Here is a 25,783-nt window from a genome sequence, read left to right as displayed (position 1 = left end):
CCAATTTCTCCACACCATTACCAACACCTGCCGTGTGTGTGTGTATGTGTGTATAGATTTATTTATATATATATGTTTTTGATAACAGCCATTCTAACAGGTGTGAGGTGATAACTCAATGTGACTTTGATATACACTTCCCTGATAAGTAGTGATGTTGAGGACCTTTTCATGTACCATCTGTATGTCTTCTTTGGCAATGGAGGGAAAAATGATACAACCGTTCTTAAAGAGTTTAATTCAAATATGTTCTGCAATGAAAAATGCTTCCTTCTTCTCAAGGTCAATCAGTATTTATGGAAAGCCTATACGTGACAGCACTCTTGACCTCAAGAAAAAATTAACACAGAGGACAGATTACAGTCCTCTGATGCTGATGAAAAAATTGCTAAACCACTTCAAGAAGCACTGTATTTAATCACTGTTCTGTAGCTTTAAAAAATTAGAGATTATATAGCTGAGAAAGGATAAAAACTTTTCAAGTTGACTTCTGCTATAAAGTGTAATTTTTAAGAGTGTATAGAATGATGATTTAATACATGTATATGTTGCAAAATGATTACCAGGGTGTGATTTCTGATGTCAAGTCATGTGTAATTTCCACTACATCACAACAGCCTCTTTTCAAGATAGGGCAGACGTTAATGTGTTCTAGGTAGAAGCATAAATACTGTGCTGTAGAAACAAGAGGAAAGAATGAATGGAATTCTGAACTGGAAAGACAGGAAGGAAGGACATGTTTGAGGAACTGCTGTTTGGATTGTGCTGCAAATGTTAGGAACGTTGACCAAACTGGAAAAGACTTTCTAAAGTGCAGGGACAGTGTGCGAAAATGTATGAGTTTGAAGTATATAGTGGTTCAGGAAATACAATTAATTAATTGTCTGGTAATTATAACAAATTGTTCATGAACAGATCCAATTGGAGAGGGACTTGAAAATGAGATTCAGCATTTGATGATAAAGTCTTCTACAGATACTAACTACTATATATAAAATAAACAGCAAGTTTCTTCTCTGTAGGATTATATTCAATATCTTGTAGTAAGAATATATGTATGTATATTTATGACTGAAACGTTATGCTATACACCAGAAATTGACACAACATTGCAAACTGACTATACTTCAATAAAAAACCAAACACAATAAAACATAGCTCACGAAAATTAAAAAAAAAGAAACATTCTTGTGTAAAAAATACATTTCATTAGACAACAAAATATAAAAAGTCTTCAAAAGCACTTGGGAAATGATAATGTAGTGAAAATTTATGAGTTGGAGAAAGATGTAATGTGGCTTATATTTTAAAGAGAATTGTATGTCCTCAGTGTGTAAGGTGAAATGAAAGAGAAAAAATGGACAAAGTTAAGGAACTCTTAAAATACACCAGTCAACAGATGGTGAAGAGCTAAAATTCAGCAGGAACAACCAAAATGAAAAAAAGACGTTTGGTGAAAGTAACTGCATTTCCAACGCTTGGCAGTCATTTAGATCACAGATGTGATGTGAGAGAAGGATAAAATTATTCCCCCAAATGAAATTTAAGATTATTCCTGGTGTTTCCAGGGGACCTTTCCGTAATTAGAGAATCTTGGCAGATGCTGTATATATTTGGAGATGGAGGAAACACAGAAACAGAGAGGCAGTGATAGATCTTAGGTGAGATGGAACTGGAGAGTCCCAGCTTCCTCTTACAGCTGTCAAACAAATCCCTATCAAATCTGCCAGATGGAGGAAACAGAAATGATAAGAATCAGACTCAACCCACTCCCTTTCCTTTTCCTATGATAACGTTCTTTACTTTCTCCAGACGCAACCGTGACCCCGTGCCTCTGTGTGGTCATTCACCCAATGAAAGAGCTATGAGTCTTGCACCAAGGGTTTTCCAGATCTATTCTCAGCCACTCTACTCCAATGGTACTGAGGGGAAAAGGAAATGGTATTTATCAAGCAGCTGAAGAGTGCCAAACATATTGTACAGTTGGGTTAAATCCTCCTAATAATACAATGAAGGAGACATTGTTATCCCCATTTGTACAAGTTTTGAAATTTAGAGCACAAAGGTTTCAGACTCACAGTTAGCAGAGGCAGTTTAAGTCATTAGACACAAAATCAGCAAGACGCCAAAGCTTGCAAGCCTTGTCTGCTTACTTGAGAGAGGACTTATGTAAGACTTCTTTTCAAGAAGAAGGTATATCCAGGCTGTGCTCTAGGCCTTCTGGAACATGGGAGGGTGTGAAGCCTGATGATGGTTCTCTGAGGGGACCGAGGGGATGCAGGGTTAGCCTTCTGCCTGCTGCTCATCTAAAGGATTCAATATTAAATGGATAATCAGGAATGTTTCCTTCTTCTGGAAATCTGTACCTGACACACACATTACGTTTAGAATGTATGAATCTTCTCTCCATCTACTCAGTGATGGAGTTCACAATGTCCTACCTCCAAATGCAGCATCTTGGTATATTGACTATTTTAAGCTGAAGGAGTTTGAGGAAACAGCAGAAGCAGGACAGTTATTCTGACCTCCTCACCCTTTCCGTTCTTCCCTGAAAGCATGAACTAAATCGCTCACTTGAAACATGCTCTCCTGTACCAGGAGGAAGGGAGAAATTCTTATCACCAGAGACAAGGAACTGAGGACCAAGAAAGCTATATAAATAAACCGTGTTACATCGTCACCATTTATTTCCCTTAGCCCAAACCCCTTTGCCTTGTCAATTCTTCACAGATGTTTTGTTTCTTTGTCTAAAAGGTATAAAAGCTTCCTGTTCTGCTTGTTTCTTCTGGTCTTCATTCTCTTGTGAAGGCTCCCATGTATATGCAAAAATTAAATAAAATTTGTATGCTTTTCTCCTGTTAATCTGTCTTATGTCAATTTAATTTTAGGCCCAGCCAGAGACCTAAAGAAAGCAGAGGATAAGTTTTCCTCCTTTACATCATCTAACTATCTATCTGAAGTTTGTGTGTACCTATGAACACATCATGCAAACGGGCCCTAATTGATGAAAAATAATAGGACAATTTCTTAATAATGGCACAAAAAAACTTCAGAACTATAGATTGATAGTTTTATTATTCTTGATCATCTTGAATATCTTATGATCTCTCTATGACCCAGAATTTCAAAGGTGATAGTTTAAAGGAAGATTCAATAACAGAAAATCTATACTACCTCTGGTGGAATTAGACACAGTCTTAATTTCCTCAGACAAGATGGATTTAGAACTTGTAGAAGTTTTTTGGAGAAATCTTCATAACTGAATCTCTATAACTGTTCATAAAGAAGCCATGCATTCCTGCTCAGGACTAAAATAATCAAATTAAAACCTTGGATATTTCCCAGAGAATAAAGCTTTAGTGTGCCCCTGACTTTAGAAAGCAGAGACAGTAAACAAAATATAGGAAAATCGGCCTTAAGACAAACTTGATTCATCGTCTCATCAATTCTGCCATTACTTTTTTAAAAATTAATTTATTTTTTACTTGAAGTATAGTTAGTTTACAAATGAAGATGAATTCTGCCATTACATTTTAAATGCACCAAGTGCTTGGCCAGACATTAGAGACTGGAGCATCTGAGGCAAAGTTCCAAGGCTGAAGCAGGTGAATTTTCCTCATGTAGGTGATCACGTAGACTTCCCCTCTTTATTCTCATTAGCTAATATTTAAGCAACGGTAGAATGTAATGAATTTTGGTGATGCTGTTATGTTTTCCAAAAAAAAAAATAAAGAATGGACTAGAGATTTTCAAAACTAACTCGTCCTTGAGACCACTGAGAAGTATTTTGTATTGCCATTCTCATTCAATTTTTAATAAAGTTGTAGGTGCTTTAAAAGTGGAGAAAAGAATAAGGAAATCACCACAAAGAGAGAAACTGAGGCGTGGTAGAAAGTGGTAGCAAGTGTAAGATGTCCTTAGTTTAAGCCCCTGTCATGAGATTCTTTTGCCTATTTTTAAAATTAACCATACTCCCTAGTTCTTATTTATTTAATTTATTATGTTATTATGATATATTTGTTTTATATATTTTATAATGTATATTATATAATATGTAATGTTTATTATATATTATATTCTTTATTATTTTATTATTTGTTATTATTTTCCCCAGTTTTATTGAGATGTAATTGACATATAACAGTGTATTGGTTTCAGGCGTACAGCCTAATAATTTAACATTTGTTTATACTGCAAAATAATTGCTACAGTAAGTTTAGTTAACATTGATCACCTCACACAGTTGCAGTTTTCTGTGTGTGATGAGAACTTTTAAGATCTTCTCTATTAGCAACTTTCAAATCTATAATAAAGTGTTATTAACTGTAGCCACCATGCTGTACGTTACATCCCCAAGACTTACTTATTTTATAACTGGAATTTTGTGCCTTTTGACCACCTTCACATATTTCTCTCACTCCCTGCCACCCCTCACTTCTGGCAACCATCAATCTCTTCTCTGTATCTATGTGCTGGTGACTTTAAGATACCACATTGAAGTGCGATCACATATATAGTATTTGTCTTTCTCTGTCTGATTTTTTTATTTAGCATAATGCCCTAAAGGTCCATTGCATACTCCGCAGTTCTTAACCTATTATCAACTTTCACCTATGGAAGACCATTCTCACTATTTTTTCTCCTTCCTCCCTGATTCTCAATCTCACTCCTGTTCCCATAAGTATCAATTTTAGCATATTTCACCTGTAACCTTAGGGAGAATGGATCTATTTATCTAAAATTTGAATACATACAAATGATAATATGATGTCAGATGAGTCTATTATTTACTTTCTTTACTCATCAATATCTTTGAGATCTATAATTGTTAGAGTAAGTGCATCTGCTATGTAGCTGCTTCTGCGTGTTCATTATCTGCACTCACTTCATACCATTCATTCACTGCCAACCCTCACACCAAAGTCTTTCTGTGGACATTGAGAACACACCTCTTATATCCCTTTGGAAGGAGTGACCTGGAATACACCCTGTTTCTTTTCTAAGAAGAGGCTGCACCTTCTACTCCCCCTTTCTGGATAGCTTCTGAATCTCCACATCCATTCCTACACTTGGAATACGCATGTTTCCTAATTTTGCCATTCATTCATTTTAATATAAATTTGTATCCAAGTGCTATTTTAATTTTCATTTTTCTGGTTGTTTGTTGGTGATTTTCTGTATTTATTCATATGCTCGTTAGGCACCAAAGCTTCTTTCAAATGTTTACTGTTCAAATCCTTTACTCATCTTTTTTTTTTAATTTGGTTTCTTGCATTCTTGTGGATTAGCAAGCACCTTTTGAATACTGCAGACTCACCTCTTGAGTGTTAACCAAGTTAAAGTAAAAAATACTCAATGACACATGTGAAAGATGGCAAAGAAGACCTGATTTTACAGTCTAGGAGAGAGATGGGGCTCAACCCCAAGAATGGCATGGGCAAGTGGGGATTTATAACTATGGAACAGAGTTGGGGGGGTGGTCAGTGGGTGAAAAATTGCTAAGAAGAAATAGGGATAAAGGTGATTCGGCTAAACCAACGTGAGTGAATTCTTGCTGAAGACAGGCCGGGATGATCAGATATTACTTGGGGGATGGTGGAGGATGAAGAATTTGAGCTATCAGGGGCGAGGTTTCTAGTAAAAGTTTCATAGCAAGATTCTTGTTAAAACTGGATTTTACAAGGAAGTGCATAGATGGGACTAGGAGGAGGTTCAGGAGACTGACTAATGTTGGCTCACACAAAGAATTTCTGTTAGCTATTACAAATACCTGTTCTTACTGAGCATCTATATATTAGTTACATTTTTTATTTACTGGAAATCCTAAATGTTGATATTATAGAATTTGTCATCTTTTTGCCTCATGGTTCGTGATTTGGTGCTTTCAAAATAATTAAATTTCCTTTCATTGATTTCTATATTAAAGCAAAATTTGCATATAGTGAAACAAGCAAATGTTAAGTGTAAGACGTGAGTTTTACAAATGTGGATACCTATATAACTGGTACCCCAATCATGATATATATATATATATAATATATATAATTTTTTCATTATCCCAGAAAGTTTCCATGCCTCTTGTCAGTCAGTCACCTCCAAACACTGTTCCGATTTCTATTCCCATGTTTGCCATTTTGTAAATGGTCCCATACAAAAGAACATACTCTTGCATTTATCTTTTACTTAACATTAATGAAAGAGATTCATCCACATTGCATGTACCAAAGTTCATTCTTTTTTTATTCTTTAATGTTCCAGAGTTTATTTATGTGCAAAGATACAAGATTATGATTATACATTCTTCCATTCATAGCATTTGAGTTGCTTCTGATTTTTGGCTATAATGAATCAAGCTACTAAAAATACTCACGTACAAATGCTTTTGTGGATATGTGTTTTGAGTAATTTCCTAGGAGTGGAACTGAAGAAGTTTTTCCCCATTCTTATATGACAAAGCTATTATTCTGACATTTCTTTGATTGACTTTGTTATTTACATCATCAATCCCTATTAGTATATAGCTTAAATTAGGAATTTTGCTTTTTTCTCTCTCTCATACTAAGCCACACTTTGCGATTTCATCTACTAGTAGAGCCACTCTTTTCTCTTTGAACTGTAGTTCCTTCTTTATTATATTCAAGTTTCTACATATAGATGGTTCTGTTTCTTTGTACTCAATTTAAAAAAAATTGGCCTATATCTTTATTGGCAGCACACAGTTTTTATTATTATGACTTTGTAGTATGACTTGGTATCTGGTGTGATGTTATCCTCAATGACATCATAGAGGTTTGACATAAGAAATACAAGACAGAGCAGCTTTTTTCCCCCAGTCAGATGGGTTTTAATATAAAGAATTTGGTTCTTACAAAATCATTGGAATGACTCAAGTTGTAGGTTTGAGGCTGGGCCTCTTATAAAGATACTCTCACCCTACAGAACTGACTGAGGGGAGCTCCTCCTGCCCAGGAGGCTTCTAGAAGGACTGTCCACTTAAGAATTCTGCACCCCCTACCAACAATGTCTATGAGGCTGGAGAATGGACACCAGAATGTTTATGTGGAGAAAATTCCTCTCTGTGAGCCTGATTTTCAGAGGAAGAGCCATAAAAAGGCCTCTTCTCACTCTGGGCAGCACCTAATTTGCAGCTTGAATATTGGTGGCAAGTGAGTCAGAGGAAGATGGTAATTGCTTTCCTTTCTCTGAAAAGAAGGTAGAATAGATGTTGACATTGCCCATCAACTGTGTCCAGAACCTGCTCTCTTCATCACTCTTCGTTTCAAAATTGATTTAGCTCTTTGAGGACTTTTCCCTCCCATACTCATTAAAAACTTAATTTGTTAATTTTATCAGAAGTGCCATTTTGAATTCTGATTGGGATAACGTTGACTACCTAGAGGGCAAAAAATGCGATGTTAATGCAAATACACTATTCCAATCAAAAATTGTTTGTAACTGTATTTATTCAACTCTTTAATGTGTTTTAATAGAGTTGTAATTTTTGTTTTTTTCTTGCATTCTTTTGTTAGGTTGATTTCGAGATACCATTTAAAACAGCAAATCTATGAAGTACATTATTCTCTAGCCTGGTATTGTTGAAGTGCTACTGAATTTTGTAAGGTCATTTTGTGTCCACCAGCCTTGCTGACTTTCTCATTTATTTTAAAGGTTTGTTAATGTTACTGGGTTTTCTACATAGTTAACACATCAACTATAAAGTTAAAGATTTTTCTCTTCCTTTTCATTTCTTGCAAAGCCTACCTGTTTCTTCTTTCGTTTTTATTAACCTTGCTGTATGTTTTTGATAGATTGCTTTTATCAAAATAAGGAAGTTCAAACTTACATTTTATGAGGATTTTTATTGTTAATGGGGCTCAATATTAGCAAATGGATTTTTTGAAACTATTGAGAAAATCGTGTAATTTTTTTTCTTAGATTCTAAGGTGGTAAATTATGTTAATAGACTTTGTACTGATGATCTACCCTGTTTGGTATAAAACCTTATTGATTGTCATGTGCTTTTTGTTGTTGTTTTGATTTCCTTTTTATTGAAGTATAGCTGATTTACAACATTATATTAGTTTCAAGTGTACAGGATAGTGAGTCAGTATTTTTATAGATCATGCTCTATTCAAAGTTATTACAAGAAAGTATCTATAATTTCCGGTGCTATCTCCTTGTTGCTTATCTGTTTTATACATAGTAGTTTATCTCTCTTAATCCCATACCCTTAACATGTCCCTCCCCCTTTTCTCTCCCTTTTGGTAACCACTAGAATGTTTTCTGTATATGTGAATTGGTTTCTGTTTTGTCTATATATTCATTTGTATTATTTTTTAGATTTCATATATAAGTGATATAAACAGTATGACTCTTTCTCTGTCTGACATTTCACTAAACATAATTTTCTCTAGGTCCGTCCATCTTGTTGCAAATGGTAGAAATCCATCCTTTTTTATGACTGAGTAATATTCCATTTTATCTAGATGACAGAGTAGATATAGTATAAATATGTATGTCTCACAGCTTCTATATCCTTTCATCTGTTGAGGGCACTTAGGCTGTTTCTATTTCTTGGCTATTGTGAATAGCGATGTTGTATAAACACTGCAATATGTGTGTCTTTTTGAATTAGTGTTTGTGTTTTTGTTTTTTTCCAAATATATACCTAGGAGTGGGATTGCTGGATCATATGTAGTTCTATTTTCAGCTTTTTGAGGAATCTCCATACTGGTTTTCATGGTGGCTGCAGCAATTTATGTTTCCACCAACAGTGTATAACGGTTTCCTTTTCTCCACATCCTCTCCAACGTTTGTTATTTGTAGTTTTTTTGATGATAGCCATTCTGACAGGTGTGAGGTGATATTTTATTGCTGCTTTGATTGGCATTTCTCTACTAATTAGTGATGTCAAGCAACTTTTCATGTGTCTGTTAGCCCTCTGTACGTTTTCTTTGAAAAAAATCTATTCAGAACTTCTGCCCATTTCTTGATGGGTTGTTTGTTTGATACTGAATTGTATGAGCTTTTTATATAGTTTGCGTATTAACCACTGGTCGGCCACATCATTTGGAAATGTTTTCTCCCATTCTGTAGGTTGTCTTTCCATTTTGTCAGTGATTTCCTTTGCTGTGCAAAATGTTCAGGTTTAATAAGGTCCATTTTGTTTGCTTTTGCTTTTATTGCTTTTGCCTTTGGAAACTGATCCAAAAAATATTACTACAATTTATGTCAAAGAGTATTCTGCTTATATTCCCTTCTAGGAATTTTTTGGTTATGGATCTTACATGTAGGTCTTAAAATATGGAAAAATCAGCCATTATCTCAGTACTCTGGCAAACATACATTTCTAGGCTTAACTTAGTATCTGCTATTTTAATGATAGAATATTGATAATTTATTAATTCAGTCAACAAATCTTTGTATATCACCAATGTCTGATGTTACCTGAATTCTGCTTGATTTAAAAAAATCTTTTACTTCATGTACAGCAGAATTTAATGCCCAGTTATGTTCAGTAATATTAATGACATCAAACTCTAACTAGGTTCCTACTAAGTTAAGAAGTTTATGCTCCTACTTTTTTTAAACTTTAAAATACAAACATCCCTTGGAAGGTTAAATCTGTGAATCATTAATAACCTCAAGGACAATTACTTTAGTAGATTCTTTCTTCATTGACCAATTTAGGAAAATGAAATCATGAGAAAACTGGACTCTAGGAAGGCAGAAAAAGAACAGAAGACGGCGATGCTGAAATTAAATTTTACCTGATTTTACAATCTATCCTACTAATAATCATTGTATCAAAATCTGACCACTTTTGAGTATTATCCAGAAATCTCTATAACAGAATATATTCTGTAAAAGAAAAGGGTCCCTTCCTCTGCAAATCTGATTTACTTTGTATTTAACAAATTCTATTCCCTGCTTAGTGGTCCTATATGTCAATATCTAACAATGTTTCTTTAACTGTAAACACCAACACTGAGGAAATGACTTCTCTGAATAAAGCCAGTAAACAAGTGTGAAGCTCATAGTCTGAGATATTTTATATGCAGCCCTATATAGAAACAGGACAAGAGACCAACGTTGGGGATTTGATGACAGCGGAAAAAGACCAAAGTAATGCTATGCTTGTTGTACAACAGGTGTAGTGAAAGATTTGATTAACTGAATTATGAGCCTGGCTCTATTGCTAACTGTTGCATAACCACAGTGTAATCACGTTGTCACTCTGGTCACAACTTCATCATTCAGTCTGTGTTTGATTCTCATAAGAATGATTTTTAATTTTTGGGAAAACCCTAAGAGTAGTATGTACAACAAAAATTCCTTTCTTTCTTTCTTAAAATTTTTCCTTTTTTATTTATTTTGTTGAGGGAAGGTAATTAGGTTTATTCATTTACTTTTATTTTTGGAGGAGGTACTGGGGATTGAAACCAGGACCTTGCGCATGCTAAGCAAGTGCTCTATCACTTGAGCTATCCCCTCCCCCCAAACTTTCTTGAATACTGGTGAAGATTACATTGCCCTATATGTACATGGATGGCAAGACAGCAGGGTTTGGAGGACCTTGGTCTGGCTCAGGACCAGGGTCGATAGTCCTACTACTACACATGGATGTTCATAAGCTGCTGATGCTACTTGGGCTCAATGGAGAGTCTGCACCTCCCCATTATTAAGGTCCTTCTACCTTTTTGTCCCCTCCTACCTCTTCTGGTGACTCAGGAAACTTGCATTCCCAATTATGATCAGTTACAACCTTGGAACTTTCCTGATTATTAAAAATGAGACGTTGAGATCAAAGATCACACTACAGACATTTTGCCCCATCATCAGCCTGGCCCCTGTGGTCAATTTCCAAATTGCATTCTGTAACTACGACTGCCAATTTCAAAGGAAAAGAGAAGTTTGACAAAATGGAAAGGCAGGCTTGGTTTTCATGGCAAGGAAAGCTAGAAAAGGAGATGAAAATATTTGGAGGGAGGTAACAGTCTCTTTCTTTGTGTTCTCCTATAGTTGCCTGAAAGACAATCAAAAGCAGCTCGGGAAGGAGAACCCAGATGTGAAAAGTAAACGGTAAGAACACAGCATATCAGAGCATTTCCCTCTCCCAAAGATTAACTTCCAGAATCTCTGTCCCAAGAGAGCTAACACCTTATCTTAGACCTCTTAGAACCACAATGATCCAATTCTTTGGTGATTGCTTCTAAGACCTTCGCAGAATGTTGGATGGGGACTCTATCTAAACACGAAAGATGGGGTATTAGTGGGTGTACATATTTTGTTTTTTAATAGCTATATAAACCAAATGCATGAATGTATAGCTGAAATAAAAGATGTTTGGCTTTGGTTGGCTATTTGCAATGACCACACTTTTACCATATTCTTTATGCTTAGCCAGAATAGTCTTTGGGAAATATATGTCTAATTATGACTTTCCCTTAAGACTCTTTAATGGTTCTCTATTACATCCAGAATAAAATCCAAATTCTTCACCTGGGGCTTCAATGAGGATTGACTCCTGTGTACCTCTCCAATCTCCTTTCTCACCCTGCACGCTCACCCATTATCCCCCAGGGAGTCACACTCCTCAAGCCATCAATCATTTTCACCTCAGGACCCTGGTACATACAGCTCTGTTAGGGCTCATGGTTTTTGTTTTCCTTGCTTGGGCTTGATGTCATCTCTACTGGAGATGCTGGCTCTTGTGATTTCTCTGAAAAATCTCCCTGACTAGACTATGCGGTAATGCTTTTTCCACACCTGGTGGATTTCCTGCACTGCCCACCCCACCTCCCCCACTTATATTTGCCATGCCTTTATCTTAACTTGTAACTTTACATACATACATGCATATATATATCTTAGACCTTAGACCTTAGATATACACACACACACACACACATACATATAATTTATTTATTAATAGACTATTTTGAGCAGTTTCAGGTTCACAGCAGAATTGAGCAGAAAATAGAGTTGGCACATAGCCCTCCCCACCCACACACATATACTCCCCTACCCTCAGTATCCTTCATCAGTGTGGCATATTTGGTACAACTGATGAACCAACATGGGCACATTATTATCAACCAAAGTCCATAGTTTACATTAAGGTTCACTCTTGATGTTGTACATTCTATGGGTTTTGACAAATGCATAATGACATGTAGCCACCACTATAGTAGCATATAGAATACTTTCATTGCCCTAAAAATCTCTTGTGCTCCATCTATTTACTCCTCCCTCGTAACTTTATATTTGTTAATTTAGCTTTTTATAGTCCATCTTCCTCTACAGGCCATGTGTTTGTCAAAGCACTAACCACTGTTTGACTCGTAAGTGCCTATCTGTTGCCCAACCCTCACAAGACACTCAATGGAAAAAAAGGAAAAAAAAAAAAAAAAAAAAGAAGCAGTGAAAAAAACAATCTGTATCTGGACACCGGTATCTTGCCTTGGCTTAGATGAACAGAAACACCCTGACTTGCTTATCGGTCATGGGCTTTTCATATCTTTGCACTCAACCTCTTTCCTAATCATTTCATTTCAAGGTCTGCGTTTCTACCTCTGAGATGGCCCCTCCTGCAGCTACAAAGCATAAAAGGATGAGGGATTGAGAGGAAGGCCTAGGTGTTTGCTGGTGATGTGAAACAATGTTTGCAGGAATCAGTAATTTCCTACGTGTTTCGTATCTGCTTTCTCTGCACAAAGGAAAAAGTAGAAACAGTAGAGTGACTATGCCTGCCCTGTGACTCTTTGCAACTCTCCTTTACATTTTGTGGTTGGAAAGGAGATAGCAAGTATCTGGTGATGTTATAGAACCAACTTTCTGATTCTTATCTGCAGTGTTTTCCCCACGGATGTTCTGGGATTCATTATTTATTCTTGAAGTTCAGAAGGCATTACATAACAATGTTCCATATGATTTGTGCATTTTTCCCTATAAAATCAATATTCAGCTCCAAGTCTTTAAGTTTTATTTTTATATATTTGAACACTTTTGTTTTATTTGTTTGGTTCTCACCTCCAGAAATAACAACTATGTTTATATTAGGCCTTCTTTTTTCATAATTAACGACCTGACCTCCTCATTTTATACCATTTAATTTTCCAGTGTGCTTTACATGCTCCTGCTTTGTTTTTAGAGGAACTGATTTTACTTTTCCATGTTTTTAATGCTGTTTTAATTTCTCTAAAATGTTGTCATTTCTTTCAGTTGTTTTCCTGATTTATGCTGGCCCACTTTCCCTCTCCATGTCTTACTATTCTTAATATTTAATAACAGGCAATCACTCTTTATCTGCCTTTAATACACTGTTTCTGCTATTTTTGTGTTATGTTTGTTATGCAGGTCATTTTTGAGATAAAGTGATATGTATGTGTCCACCTGGGCATTTGCTTGGGGAGGGTGCAGAGGAGAAGTAACTTAAGATTCAGGCTTTGATTTTAGTATGAATCTCAGACTGCCTCCTCACCAAGTATTCTCCCTCTGCCCTGGGCACATCTCTGTTCTGTGTGTATTACCTTCTTTGCGGTGGACAGGTCATTTCAGGTTGTATCCTTTGTTATCTCCATATTTCCTCTCAAGTTTAGCAGTCCGGGAAGCAAACAAAAGGTGATGTGTTGGCAACCCCAGCCCCTTTGTCTCTTCTCTTGTTTGGTAAAGAATTGTGTCCCTATGGAAATAATCTCTATTTCTCTCATCATTAGCCCACATAATGTCTGTCACTGCAAGTTGGCAGTTAGAATTTCTAAGACTTCTCATTTGTCTTTGAAGATATGTACTCTCTCATGAAGAATAGCAGAGAAACAAATTGCATTTTAATACTCTTCATTGAATCATTCCTGATTTCACCATACTGCACATATGTTCTCTGTACTATGATAATATACAATATGCATGGTCTAAGAATTTAGTAATTCCTAAAGTTTCATAAATTATGGAGTCTGTTCTTCACATTTATCATTCTTATCCTAGATTTTTGTGGTTTTTCTTTTTTCAGCTTTACCGAAGTACCTTGTCATATAAAATTTTAAGATATTTAGAGTATTTGATGATTTGATATATGTACACATTTGGAAAGTATTTTTCGACTGAAGTAATTCACACATCCATCACTTCACATATTTGCCTTGTTTTATGTGAGAGCGTTTAAGGTTTACTCTAGCCATTTCAATTATATAATACGGTGTTCTTAACTATATTTCATACTTTTTCAGAAAGAGACAAAGTAAGCAGGCTTTTAATTTTACTTAACCTTTGAAATGTAATCTAGCAATGACCTTAGGTTAAGAGCAAAGAAACATTCCTTTCAAGTGCAATTTTAGCTTTGAGAACTGGAGTGTCTCATGTTATTATCTCTTTCATTTGTAGGCAGGAAATGACTACACTTGAGAGAGAAAATCAAGGTCAAGATAAGAAAAGTAAGTCATTGCTTCAGAATATTTCTCATACTAGGGATGCTGTAAATCTCTCTATTTCTAGCACTTACAAATGTTGCTCAACATCTCCCTCTTGAAATTCTTCCTTCCTCCATTTGTTTTGACACCACATTCCACTGTTTGGGTTCTCAATTGCTGGCCACTTCTCTACGATCCAGTGCTACCCTTTCTTGGGTACATCTAAGATGCCAGTGCTTCTTAGGTGACCCAGATTTAGAATCTTTCTACTCTCTTGAGGAATTTGTGTATGAATGATTTTACTTCTTCTACTCTTTGGTATAACTTTCTTGTAAAAATCATCTAGGGGAGGTCATATTTATTGTGAATAATTTTTTAACATATAGATGTAAATGCTTTTGCAGTTATAGACTATCTCCATTTTCTAATTCATCTTGTCAGATTTGAAAGTTACATTTCTTATCAAATTTGTCCTTTTCAATTAAAATTCAGAAGCCCTTAGCTTAAAATTGTTCATCATATCTTTGTATGTATTTAATGTTTGCAGGATCTATAGTGATGCCCTCTGACTTCTAACATTGTTTCTGTGTGTGTGTGTGTGTGTGTGTGTGTGTGTGTGCACGTGTGCACATGCAGATTTTCTATTATTTGATTAATCAGTTTTACTAGAGTTCCTTTATTTCATTAATATTTTATGGAATCAAATTTTGTAACTAATTAATCATTTATCACAAGAGATGCTCTCTTTCTGGGCCTAATTCCAACTGGTATATAGCTTACCGAAATTCTAAGAGGCTCATCAAATATTGTGCTATTTTGATTTATAAGAAGAGGAGATGCAAGTTGAATCCAATGTGGTTATCCTGAAATAATTCAGGCTACTAACCCCCCTCAAACTTCCGTAAGGTGCAGATTCTTTCATTTTCCTTTGGCAACCTATGTGTTTAAAGTGGCCTGAGGTACCTGCTCCTTTCCGTTCACTAGGACCTATCAGCCTTATGTTCTCCATGTAGTAGACCATTAGTATGTCCTGTGGATATATGAAATGATCAATGTTTGTGCAACTCAGATTTTGACAGAGAGACAGAAACTGATGAAGCTCTGAGACACACCAATGAAGCAGCACTGGTGTCCCTCCACATGAAAGCAAATGTATCTAGATATCTGTCATTCTGTTGCTTTAGTGAAGTAAACAGACCTTATCCCAACAGTAAATGCAATCAAAGTTGCCACCGAATTAAATCTGAGAAACTGTCCAAGACCTAGCCATCCTTTACTAAGGCCAAAATATAAAGAAGATTCTTTCAGGGCAGTCTCCTTGGTCCCTTAATCAGTTCTTGAACCACAAATTTAAAGACACTGACTAAAGAATTTGAACATGACACAAACAGATGGAAAAATATACCAGCGTTCTTGGGTTGGAAGAAATAATGTTAAAATGATGATACTACCCAAGGCAATCTACAGATTGAAAGCAACCCCTATTCAAATACTAATTTTGGTATTTTTCACAGAACTAAAACAAATAAAAATTTGTATGGAAACACAAAAGACCCCAAATAGCCACAGCAATCTTGAGAAGAACAGAGCAGGAGGAATCATGCACCTTGACTTCAGACAATAAGCTACAATAATCAAAACCACATAGTACTGACATAAAAACAGACACAGATCAATGGAACAGAATAGACATCCCAGAAATAAACCTATACACTTACGATCAATTAATCTATGACAAAGGAGGTAAGAAAGCACAAAGGAGAAAAGATAGTCTCTTCAATGAGTGGTGCTGGAAAAACTGGGCAGCTTCATGTAAAAAAATGAAATCAGAGCATTCTCTAATACTACATACGAAAATAAACTCAAAATGGATGAGAGACCTAAATGTAAGACCAGAAACTATAAAACTTCTAGGGGAAAATGTGGGCAAAAAACTCTTTGACATAAATCGCAGCAATGTATTTTTTGAATCTATCTCTTAGAGCAAAGGAAATAAAAGCAAAAATAAACAAATAGGACCAAATTAAACTTAAAAGCTTTTACACAGCAAAGGAAACCACTGACAAAACAAAAAACAACCTACTGGATGGGAGAAGATGTTTGCAAATCATATGGCTGACAAGAGGTTAATATTCAAACTATATAAACAGCTCATACAATTCAACATCAAAGAAACAAACAAACAACCCAATTTAAAAATGGGCAGAAGAACTGAATAGATATTTTTCCAAAGAGGACATACAGATAGCCAACAAGCACATGAAAATATGCTCAATGTTGCTAAACATCAGGGAAATGCAAATCAAAACCACAATGACAATTATGGGTCTTCTGTGATTCCATATAAAGTTTTGGATGATTTGTTCTAGTTCTGTGAAAAATGTCCTGGGTAATCTGATAGGGATTGCATTAAATCTATAGATTGCTTTGGGTAGTATGGCCATTTTAACAATATTAATTCTTCCAATCCAAGAACATGGGACATCGTTCCATTTCTTTAAGTCATCTTTAATTTCCTTAGTCAGCATTTTGTAGTTCTCCACATATAAATATTTCACTTCCTTGGTCAGATTTATTCCTAAGTTTTTTTTTTTTTTTTTTTGATACAATTTTAAAAGGGATTATTTCTTTACTTTCCTTTTCTGATATTTCACTGTTAGTGTAAAGAAGTGCCACTGATTTCTGTATGTTGATCTTGTACTCTACCTTGCCAAGTTCTTTTTTCAGCTCTAGTAGTTTTTGTGTACAGCCTTTAGAGTATAGTACCATGTCACCCCCATATAATGACAATTTCACAAATCACCCTAAAATTTACATGGAATCACAAAAGACCTAGAATTGCCAAAGCAATATTGAAGAAAAAGAATTAAGCTGGAGGAATAACCCTCCCAGACTTCAGACAATACTACAGAGGTACAGGAATTCAAACAGCACGGTATTGGCACAAAAACAGACATGGATCAATGGAAGAGAATCGAGAGCCTAGAAATGAACCCAGAGACTTATGGTCAATTAATCTTCGACAAAGGAGCCAAGAATATACAATGGAGAAAAGACAGTCTCTTCAGCAAATGGTGTTGGGAAAACTAGACAGCAGCATGTAAATCAATGAAGTTAGAAGACTCCTTCACATCATACACAAAAATACATTCAAAATGTCTTAAAGACTTAAATATAAGACAAGACACTATAAACCTACTAGAAGAAAACATAGCAAAGCATTTTCTGACATACATCTTAGCAATGATCTCCTAGGGCAGTCTACCCAGGCAATAGAAATAAAAGCAAAAATAAACAAATGGGACCTAATTAAATTTATAAGCTTTTGCACAGCAAAGGAAACCATAAGCAAAACAAAAAACAGCTTATGGAATGGGAGAAAATACTTGTAAATGATGTGACTGACAAAGGTTTAATTTCCAGAATATATACACAGCTCACACAAGTTAATAAAAAAAAGTCAAACAACCCAGTTCAAAAATGGACAGAAGACCTAAACAAGCAATTCTCCAAAGAAGACATAAAAATGGCCAATAGGCACATGAAAAGATATTCAATATTGCTAATTAGCAGAGAAATGCAAATCAAAACTACAATGAAGTATCACCTCACACCATTCAGAATGGCCATCATTCAAAAGTCCACAAATGACAAATTCTGGAGAGGCTGTGGAGAAAAGGGAATCCTCCTACACTGCTGGTAGGAACGCAGTTTGGTGGAAAACAGCCATTATGGAAAACAGTATGGAGATGCCTCAAAAAACTAAAAATGGACTTAACATATGACCCAGCAAACCCACTCTGGGACATATATCTGGAGGGAACTCTAATTTTAAGACACATGCTCCCCAGTGTTCATAGCAGCACTATATACAGTAGCCAAGACATGGAAGCAACCTAAATGTCCATCAACAGATGACTGGATAAAGAATTTATGGTATATTTATAGAAGAGAATACTACTCAGCCATAAAAAAGAATAAAATGATGCCATCTGTAGCAACATGGATGTCCCTGGAGAATGTTATTCTAAGTGAAGTAAGCTAGGAAGAAAAAGAAAAATACCGTATGATATCACTTATACGTGGAACTTAAAAAAAAAAAAAAAAGGAGAAAGAGGACACAAATGAACTCATCTACAAAACAGAAACAAACTCGTAAACATAGTAAACAATCTTATAGTTAGTGAGGGAAAGGGAGTGGGAAGGGAAAAATTGAGGAGTTTGAAATTTGCAAATGTTAACCACTGTATATAAAAATAGACAAAAAAATTCTTCTGTATAGCACAGGGAACTATATTCAATATCTTGTAATAAGCTTTAATTAAAAAGGATATGAAAATGAATATATATACGTATATGCATGACTGGAACATATGCTGTACATCAGAAACTGACACACTGTAACTGACTATATGACAGTAAAAAAAAATCTTGAGGTGGGGAGAGTATTCAGGATTATCCAGGTTAACACAATATAAACACAAAGGTTCTTAAAAGGTAGAAGAGAGAAGCAGAAAAGACAATGTCAGAGTGATGCAGCATGAGAAAAACTCAAATAGCCATAGTTGGTTTGAAGCAATGCAGATGTCCATGATCCAAGGAATAAGGGCAGTCTATAGAAACTGGAAAAGGTAAAGAAATGGAGTCTCCCCTAAAGCCTCCAGAAAGGAATGCAACCATGTCAATACCTTGGTTTTAGCCCAGTGAGTGTCTTTTAAGAATTCTGATCTGTAGAACTGTAAGATAATAAATCTGTGTTGTTTTAAGCCATCAGGTTTATGGTAATTTATTACAGCATTAATAGGAGACAATTACAACCTGAAATAGTAATGCTATTTTATAAGGGTCATTACTGAGGTCAGTTCCTAGGCAGCCGCTCTAGTTAATAACTTCAACTCTGAGCTAAAATACTGAGTCCAGATCTTCTGGTACGTGCACCAATATCTAGATACTCATTCAGTCCCATAACGTGTGTGTTTTCCTTCATAATTTAAGACTCACGGAATCAATTCAATAAACTACCATGTTGTTGAATTCACCCTGTTGTTTATTTGATTTGGGCAGGTAGTTAATAAATATTAAAGAATAAAAAGGCATATATTCTCTTTCTGTTCTAATCTCTTCCATTTCAAGGGCATGCTTGGATCTGATTTTTATTTTCAGTCTGAATACAATGATGTGTTTTGTTGAGGGACACTGGCTGGCTTTCCTCTGCAAGATGACTTTCCGCAGGGTTTTTAATCAAGGAAGGAAGAGTCTCACTATTTATTCAGGATGAGAGGCAGCCCTTCATCTAACAACATAGTCTTACTTGCTGGTTTTGGAATTCAGGTTAATTGCAGTCATCAGAAATTTTCTGATATTCCTGTTCTAATTCTAAGGTTCATATTCTTTTCCAATCAATGCCTTAACCTCAAATAGGAAATCTACTAAGGATGTTAATTCAGCTGACCTTTAGCATAGTGATGGCATGTTTCACATCTTTACTCTGAGAATAAATATGATACTTCTTTTAACACCTTCAGCACCAAAAGCTGCAACCACTTCACCCAACAGCGTTTGATTTCTTCATGCCCTTCATATTGATGCTTAGTTCCCCAGATTCTTGCCTCTAATGCTTTAATTGAATTGTATTCAGGCTACATAATTCCCTCAGTTTATAAGATGATATTAATTAAAAACATTTGTTAATTAAATTATGTATGATTATATTTATAAAGATATGTGATTATATGGATTTCATATTTTAAAATTTTTTAAACATTTTTTATTGAGTTATAATCATTTTACAATGTTGTGTCAAATTCCAGTGTAGATCACAATTTTTCAGTTATACATGAACATACATATAGTCATTGTCACACTTTTTTTCTGTGAGCTAACATAAGATCTTGTATAAATTTCCCTGTGCGTTACAGTATAATCTTGTTTTATCTATTCTACATTTTGAAATCCCAATCTGTTCCTTCCCACCCCCCACCCCCTTGGCAACCACAAGTTTGTATTCTATGTCTATGAGTCTGTTTCTGACTTGTATTTATGTTTTGTTTGTTTTGTTTTGTATTTTTAGATTCCACATATGAGCGATCTCATATGGTATTTTTCTTTCTCTTTCTGGCTTACTTCACTTAGAATGACATTCTCCAGGAACATCCATGTTGCTGCAAATATTTGAAATCAATGCATTGGACATGATTTTTTTTTTGTGAAGAACAGTGAGCTATTAGAAATTACTAACAAACTTTGTTATACAAAGTATGTTTAGTTTATTTAATATATTCTAAGATTTTGCTAAGAATCACTACCAAGTTTAGTAGGCTGTAGACTTAAGAATTAGTCAATGTTCCTTTAATAAATTGGGATTTTGATATATTTAGTATTCTGTGACCTCTCTAATAACTTCTTTTTTAAAATACTAGTAGTGGATCTCAGATTAACACATGTATAAGTTGCTCCAGTATTCATAGGTATAATCAACCTGAATCTGGATTTAACTGGAGATACTGTTGTTACTTTAGTACTTTCTTTGTAATGTACTTTTCTCTATAATGATTGCTACTTAATACTTATCTCTATAATAATTGTTCATCTTAAAAATCATGTGCTTTTCCTGTGATAATTTTATACAATTTATATTTTAAATATCACAGCCATAATTACTCTTTAAAAAAATATTCGCCAAACTCTATTGTCATAGCATGTTTCTGGACAAAGTTGTGTTACTCAGTTCCAAAATCCACTTTTATTCACCAGCTTTGGTGTGTGTTGCTTACATAGGAACAGTATTGACACTGCCTCAGAACATTTGTTTTTCCTTGATTTTGTCATATAGCCTTGAGAACGTAGTAATAATATGGAATCATGTCTGATGTTTAGATGAAGTTTTATCACTGTATTTTATTCTTTCACCATCTCCTTACCACCAGCCTGTGAAGTTCTAAAACTCTTAGGTTGCTTTCTTTTTTTATATGTATACATATATTTTTATTGACGTATACTCAGTTTACAATGTTGTGTCAATTTCTGGTGTACAGCACAGTACTTCAGTCATATAGGAACATACATGTATTAATTTTCATATTCTCTTTTACCATAAGTTACTATAAGATATTAAATGTAGTTCCCTGTGATATACAATATAAACTTACTGTTTATCTATAGTTAGTATCTGCAAATCTTGAACTCCCAATTTATCCTTTTTATTTTTTATCCTCCAGGTAAAGATGTCCCATCCACTTCTAATCAGGTAATAGAAAAATTATTACATTTGTCTGAGAAATGTCAAAATACAACTTCATATAAGCCTAGTTGTAGCTCTTCCTTTACTTGTGACTTCTGAATGGATTTGTCAAATTTTTCATATTTTAAATAATATTCTTGTTCATTTTAATGCAGACATAAAAGGAAATTAAAATATTGAAATATTTTAACAGATTTAGGTAATCTGTAAATTCTTATTCTTGTCCCAAGTCTACTGAAATCTATTATTTTCATTTTCAAAAACCTTGTAACAAAAATAAATGAAATCAAATTCACAGCTGTAATGTGAGAGCATCAATTCTTTTTATCTTTTCACATTCCTCTTTAATCCGTATGTCCAGGAATTAGCGTTTATATTTATAGACATTGTGAATATCAATAAACATATTAAAATGTCTATTATTTTTAATACATAAGCATTATACTGATTTAATTAACATGTAGTATTCATGTTTTAAATTTTCTTTCATGGGTCTATGCAACTGACAATGTATTTAAACTGTAAATTTTATTAATTGCATTTTATCCTATGAAAATGTATCACTATGTAACTTGAATACTTACTTATTGAGATCTGATTGCTGCATATATTGCATCTCAATACGTGTGACCTAAAATATACGACTGCTTTTCTCTAGGTATTCAGGGAGACAACAGTGACTTTTTTTCCTCTTTTATTATCCTGAGGTGAAATGAAAGCAGAATGCGTAATAGTTTGGAGCACAGTTCATGTTGCTAAAATAAGGTCTTTAAGAGGCTTGGAGAAAGGGCTTTGAACACTTGAGGTGTAAGATCACCATCAGACAAGCAGAAAGGAGGCGTGGGTCACTGAGTTAAAACCTGATGGATGATTCGATCCTTGATTTATTTTTTTTCTTGGCAGGAAAATGAGAATGGCAGTGGTTCTGAAGAAGTGAGCTACACTGTCATTAATCACCTGCCCTATCGGAGACCCTCTCTGAGCTCCAATGATGATGGTTATGAGAACGTTCTGTCTACCACAGGAAGAGGGAGACCATTAAGAGAAGGGTCAGAAACAGAATATGCCCGTCTCAGGACAACTTCTGTTAGTAGGCCTTCTTCCTGTACCCCTGAGAATGATTATGAATTTGTACTTCCTCACTAGAACCTTCATTCCTCACCGTCTTCCAGTAACAAAGATGATACAGCATAGTGGCCTCCAGGGGAGCTTCGCTTTCAGCAGTTCATGAAACATTCATTTCTGGCCAAATCTTAGAAATTATGTCCTTTTACTATATTTGCATCGAGAAACTCTGAAATACGGCATTTCTGTGGTTTGGGTAAAGCCATATAGATTGACATAATGAGATAGAGTATTCTGCATCCTCTTGTTTGTAAGGTTTGAGGACATGGAGGTGGTGGGAAAACCTTCCTAAGACAATAAACACCCACAGATATACAACTTAGAATATCCAGTTTCAATCCTGCTTTCCACATTTCAAAAGCCAACATTCATACTCCTAATCATCTATTTCAATTTTTGAGGTTTAATATATGAAATAAACTCTTAAAATCTAAGACGAGTGACTAGACCATTTGCTAACCTGATATTTACTTCAATCTTGTCTTTTCCATGTATTAGAGATTCTTGCCATAAATTTGAGGTAGTAGTTCAAAACTAATACATTTTGATAACTGGCCTTTCTGAAAGGAGAAACTGGGAGTGTCATTAAGACAAAAAAGAGGAATAAATGAATAAGGGTTAGGGTCTTTCTTTCCAATAGTAAATCACAGAATTCTGCTTGAAGATTACTAAGAAAATGAAAGTATACATGCTTTTATAGTTTTGTTCACAACATACTACTTCATTTAACCTATGACTAGTTATCTCAAATGAGGAAGGATGAATAGTGTCTGGTTTTAAAATTTAGGTAAATTCATAAGTAATCCATCTATTTTACTTTCATTCCCAAGGATATTCCAAATGATATGCCAGCTTCTCAACTAGGACACAAAGGCCGTAAGTGACAAAACATTTATGATTAGTTTTTTACCAAAGTGGGTATAGAGGGAACATATCTCAACATAATAAAAGCTATTTATGACAAACCTACAGCCAGCACAGGACTCAACAATGAAAACCTGAAAACCTTCCCACTAAAATCTAGGACAAGACAAGGTTGTCCACTCTCACCACTCCTATTCCACATAGTCTTGGAAGTCCTAGTCACAACTATCAGGCAAGAAAAAGAAATAAAATGGATCCAAATTGGAAACGAAGAGGTAAAACTGTCACTATATGAAGATGACATGATACTATATATGGAAAACCCTAAAAGCTCCACACAAAAACTACTAGAACTAATAAAACAATTCAGCAAGGTAGCAGGATACAAGATTAATGTACAAAAATCAGTTTCATTTCTTTACACTAATGATGAATCAACAGGAAAAGAAAGTAAAGAAATAATTCCTTTTAAAATAGCACCCAAAGTAATAAAACAACTAGGAATACATCTAATCAAGGAGGTGAAGACTTATACATGGAGAATTACAAAACATTGATTAAGGAAATTAAAGACTTTAAAAATGGAAAGATATTCCATGCTCCTGGATTGGAAGAATCAATATTGTTAAAATGGTCACACTGCCCAAGGAAATCTACAGATTTAAAGCAATCCCTATCAAACTATCCAGGACATATTTCACAGAACTAGAACAAATCGTAATAAAATTTATATGGAATCACAAAAGACCTAGAATTGCCAAAGCATTACTTAAGAAAAAGAAAAAGGCTGGATGAATAATCCTCCCAGACTTTAGACAATACTACAGAGCTACAGTGATCAAAACAGCATGGTATTGGCATAAAAACAGACATATGGATCAATGGAACAGAATAGAGAGCCCAGAAATGAGCCCATAAACTTTTGGTCAATTAACTTTAACAAAGGAGGCAAGAGCATACAATGGAATAAAGACAATCTCTTCAGCAAATGGTGTTGGGAAAACTGGACAGCTGCACGTAAATCAATGAAGCTAGAACACTCCCTTACACCATACACAAAAATAAACTTAAAATGAATTAAAGACTTAAACTTAAGGCAAGACACAATAAACCTCCTAGAAGAAAATATAGCAAAACATTATCTCACATATATCTCAAAAATGTTCTCCTAGGGCAGCCTACCCAAGAAATAGAAATAAAAGCAAAAATAAACAAATGGGACCTAATTAAACTTACATGCTTTTGCACAACAAAGGAAACCACAAGCAAAACAAAGCAACAGCCTATGGAATGGGAGAAAATTTTTGTAAATGAAACCGACAAAGGCTTGATTTCCAGAATATATAAACAGCTCATATGACTTAATAAGAAAAAAACAAACAAACAAGTTGAAAAATGGGCAGAAGACCTAAACAAGCAATTCTCCAATGAAGACATACACATGGCCAATAGACATATGAAAAAATGCTCAATATCACTAATTATCAGAGAAGTGAAAATCAAAACTACAATGAGGTATCACCTCACACCAGTCAGAATGGCCATCATTCAAAAGTCCACAAATGACAAACGCTGGAGAGGCTGTGGAGAAAACGGAACCCTCTCACACTGCTGGTGGGAATGCAGTTTAGCGCAGCCATTGTGGAAAACAGTATGGAGATTCCTCAAAAGACTAGGAATAGACTTACCATATGACCTAGCAATCCCACTCCTGGGCATATATCCAGAAGGAACCCTAATTCAAAAAGACACCTTCACTTCAATGTTCATAGCAGCATTATTTACAATAGCCAAGACATGGAAACAGGCTAAATGTCCATCGACAGATAACTGGATAAAGATGTACATTTATATAATGGAATACTATTCAACCATAAAAATGGCAACATAATGCCATTTGCAGCAACATGGATCTCCCTGGAGAATGTCATTCTAAGTGAAGAAAGCCAGAAAGAAAAAGAAAAATACCATATGATATCACTCATTTGGGAAATCTGAAAAAAAAAAAAAGAAAGAAAACAAATGAACTTAAATATAAAACAGAAACAGACTCACAGACATAGAATACAAACTTGTGGTTGCGAGGAGGGAGGGGGTTGGGAAGGGACAGACTGGGAGTTTGAGATTTGCAGATACTGACAGGTAG

The 25,783-nt window shown here is 35.0% G+C and overlaps 1 protein-coding gene across 4 annotated transcripts in view; it reads left to right on the top strand.

The window, feature by feature from the left end:
* LOC105067789 (germinal center-associated signaling and motility-like protein) overlaps positions 1–23,207 on the top strand; it is a 44,005-nt gene extending 20,798 nt beyond the window's left edge. For 2 of the 4 annotated variants that reach the window (XM_074361066.1, XM_074361065.1), the window contains exons 3-6: positions 11,023–11,082; positions 14,383–14,432; positions 21,626–21,654; positions 22,552–23,207. In XM_074361066.1, coding sequence (XP_074217167.1) covers positions 11,023–11,082; positions 14,383–14,432; positions 21,626–21,654; positions 22,552–22,794 — 382 coding nt within the window. In that variant the 3' untranslated portion in view covers positions 22,795–23,207. The remainder of the gene's footprint in view (positions 1–11,022; positions 11,083–14,382; positions 14,433–21,625; positions 21,655–22,551) is intronic. The other 2 variants (XM_074361069.1, XM_074361068.1) reach the window with 1 other exon arrangement.
* Positions 23,208–25,783: the final 2,576 nt, after the last annotated feature.

The sequence above is a fragment of the Camelus bactrianus genome, chromosome 3, assembly GCF_048773025.1.
Source record: "Camelus bactrianus isolate YW-2024 breed Bactrian camel chromosome 3, ASM4877302v1, whole genome shotgun sequence".
NCBI classification, from domain to species: Eukaryota; Metazoa; Chordata; class Mammalia; order Artiodactyla; family Camelidae; genus Camelus; species Camelus bactrianus.
This window is presented reverse-complemented; position numbering and strand designations above follow the sequence as displayed.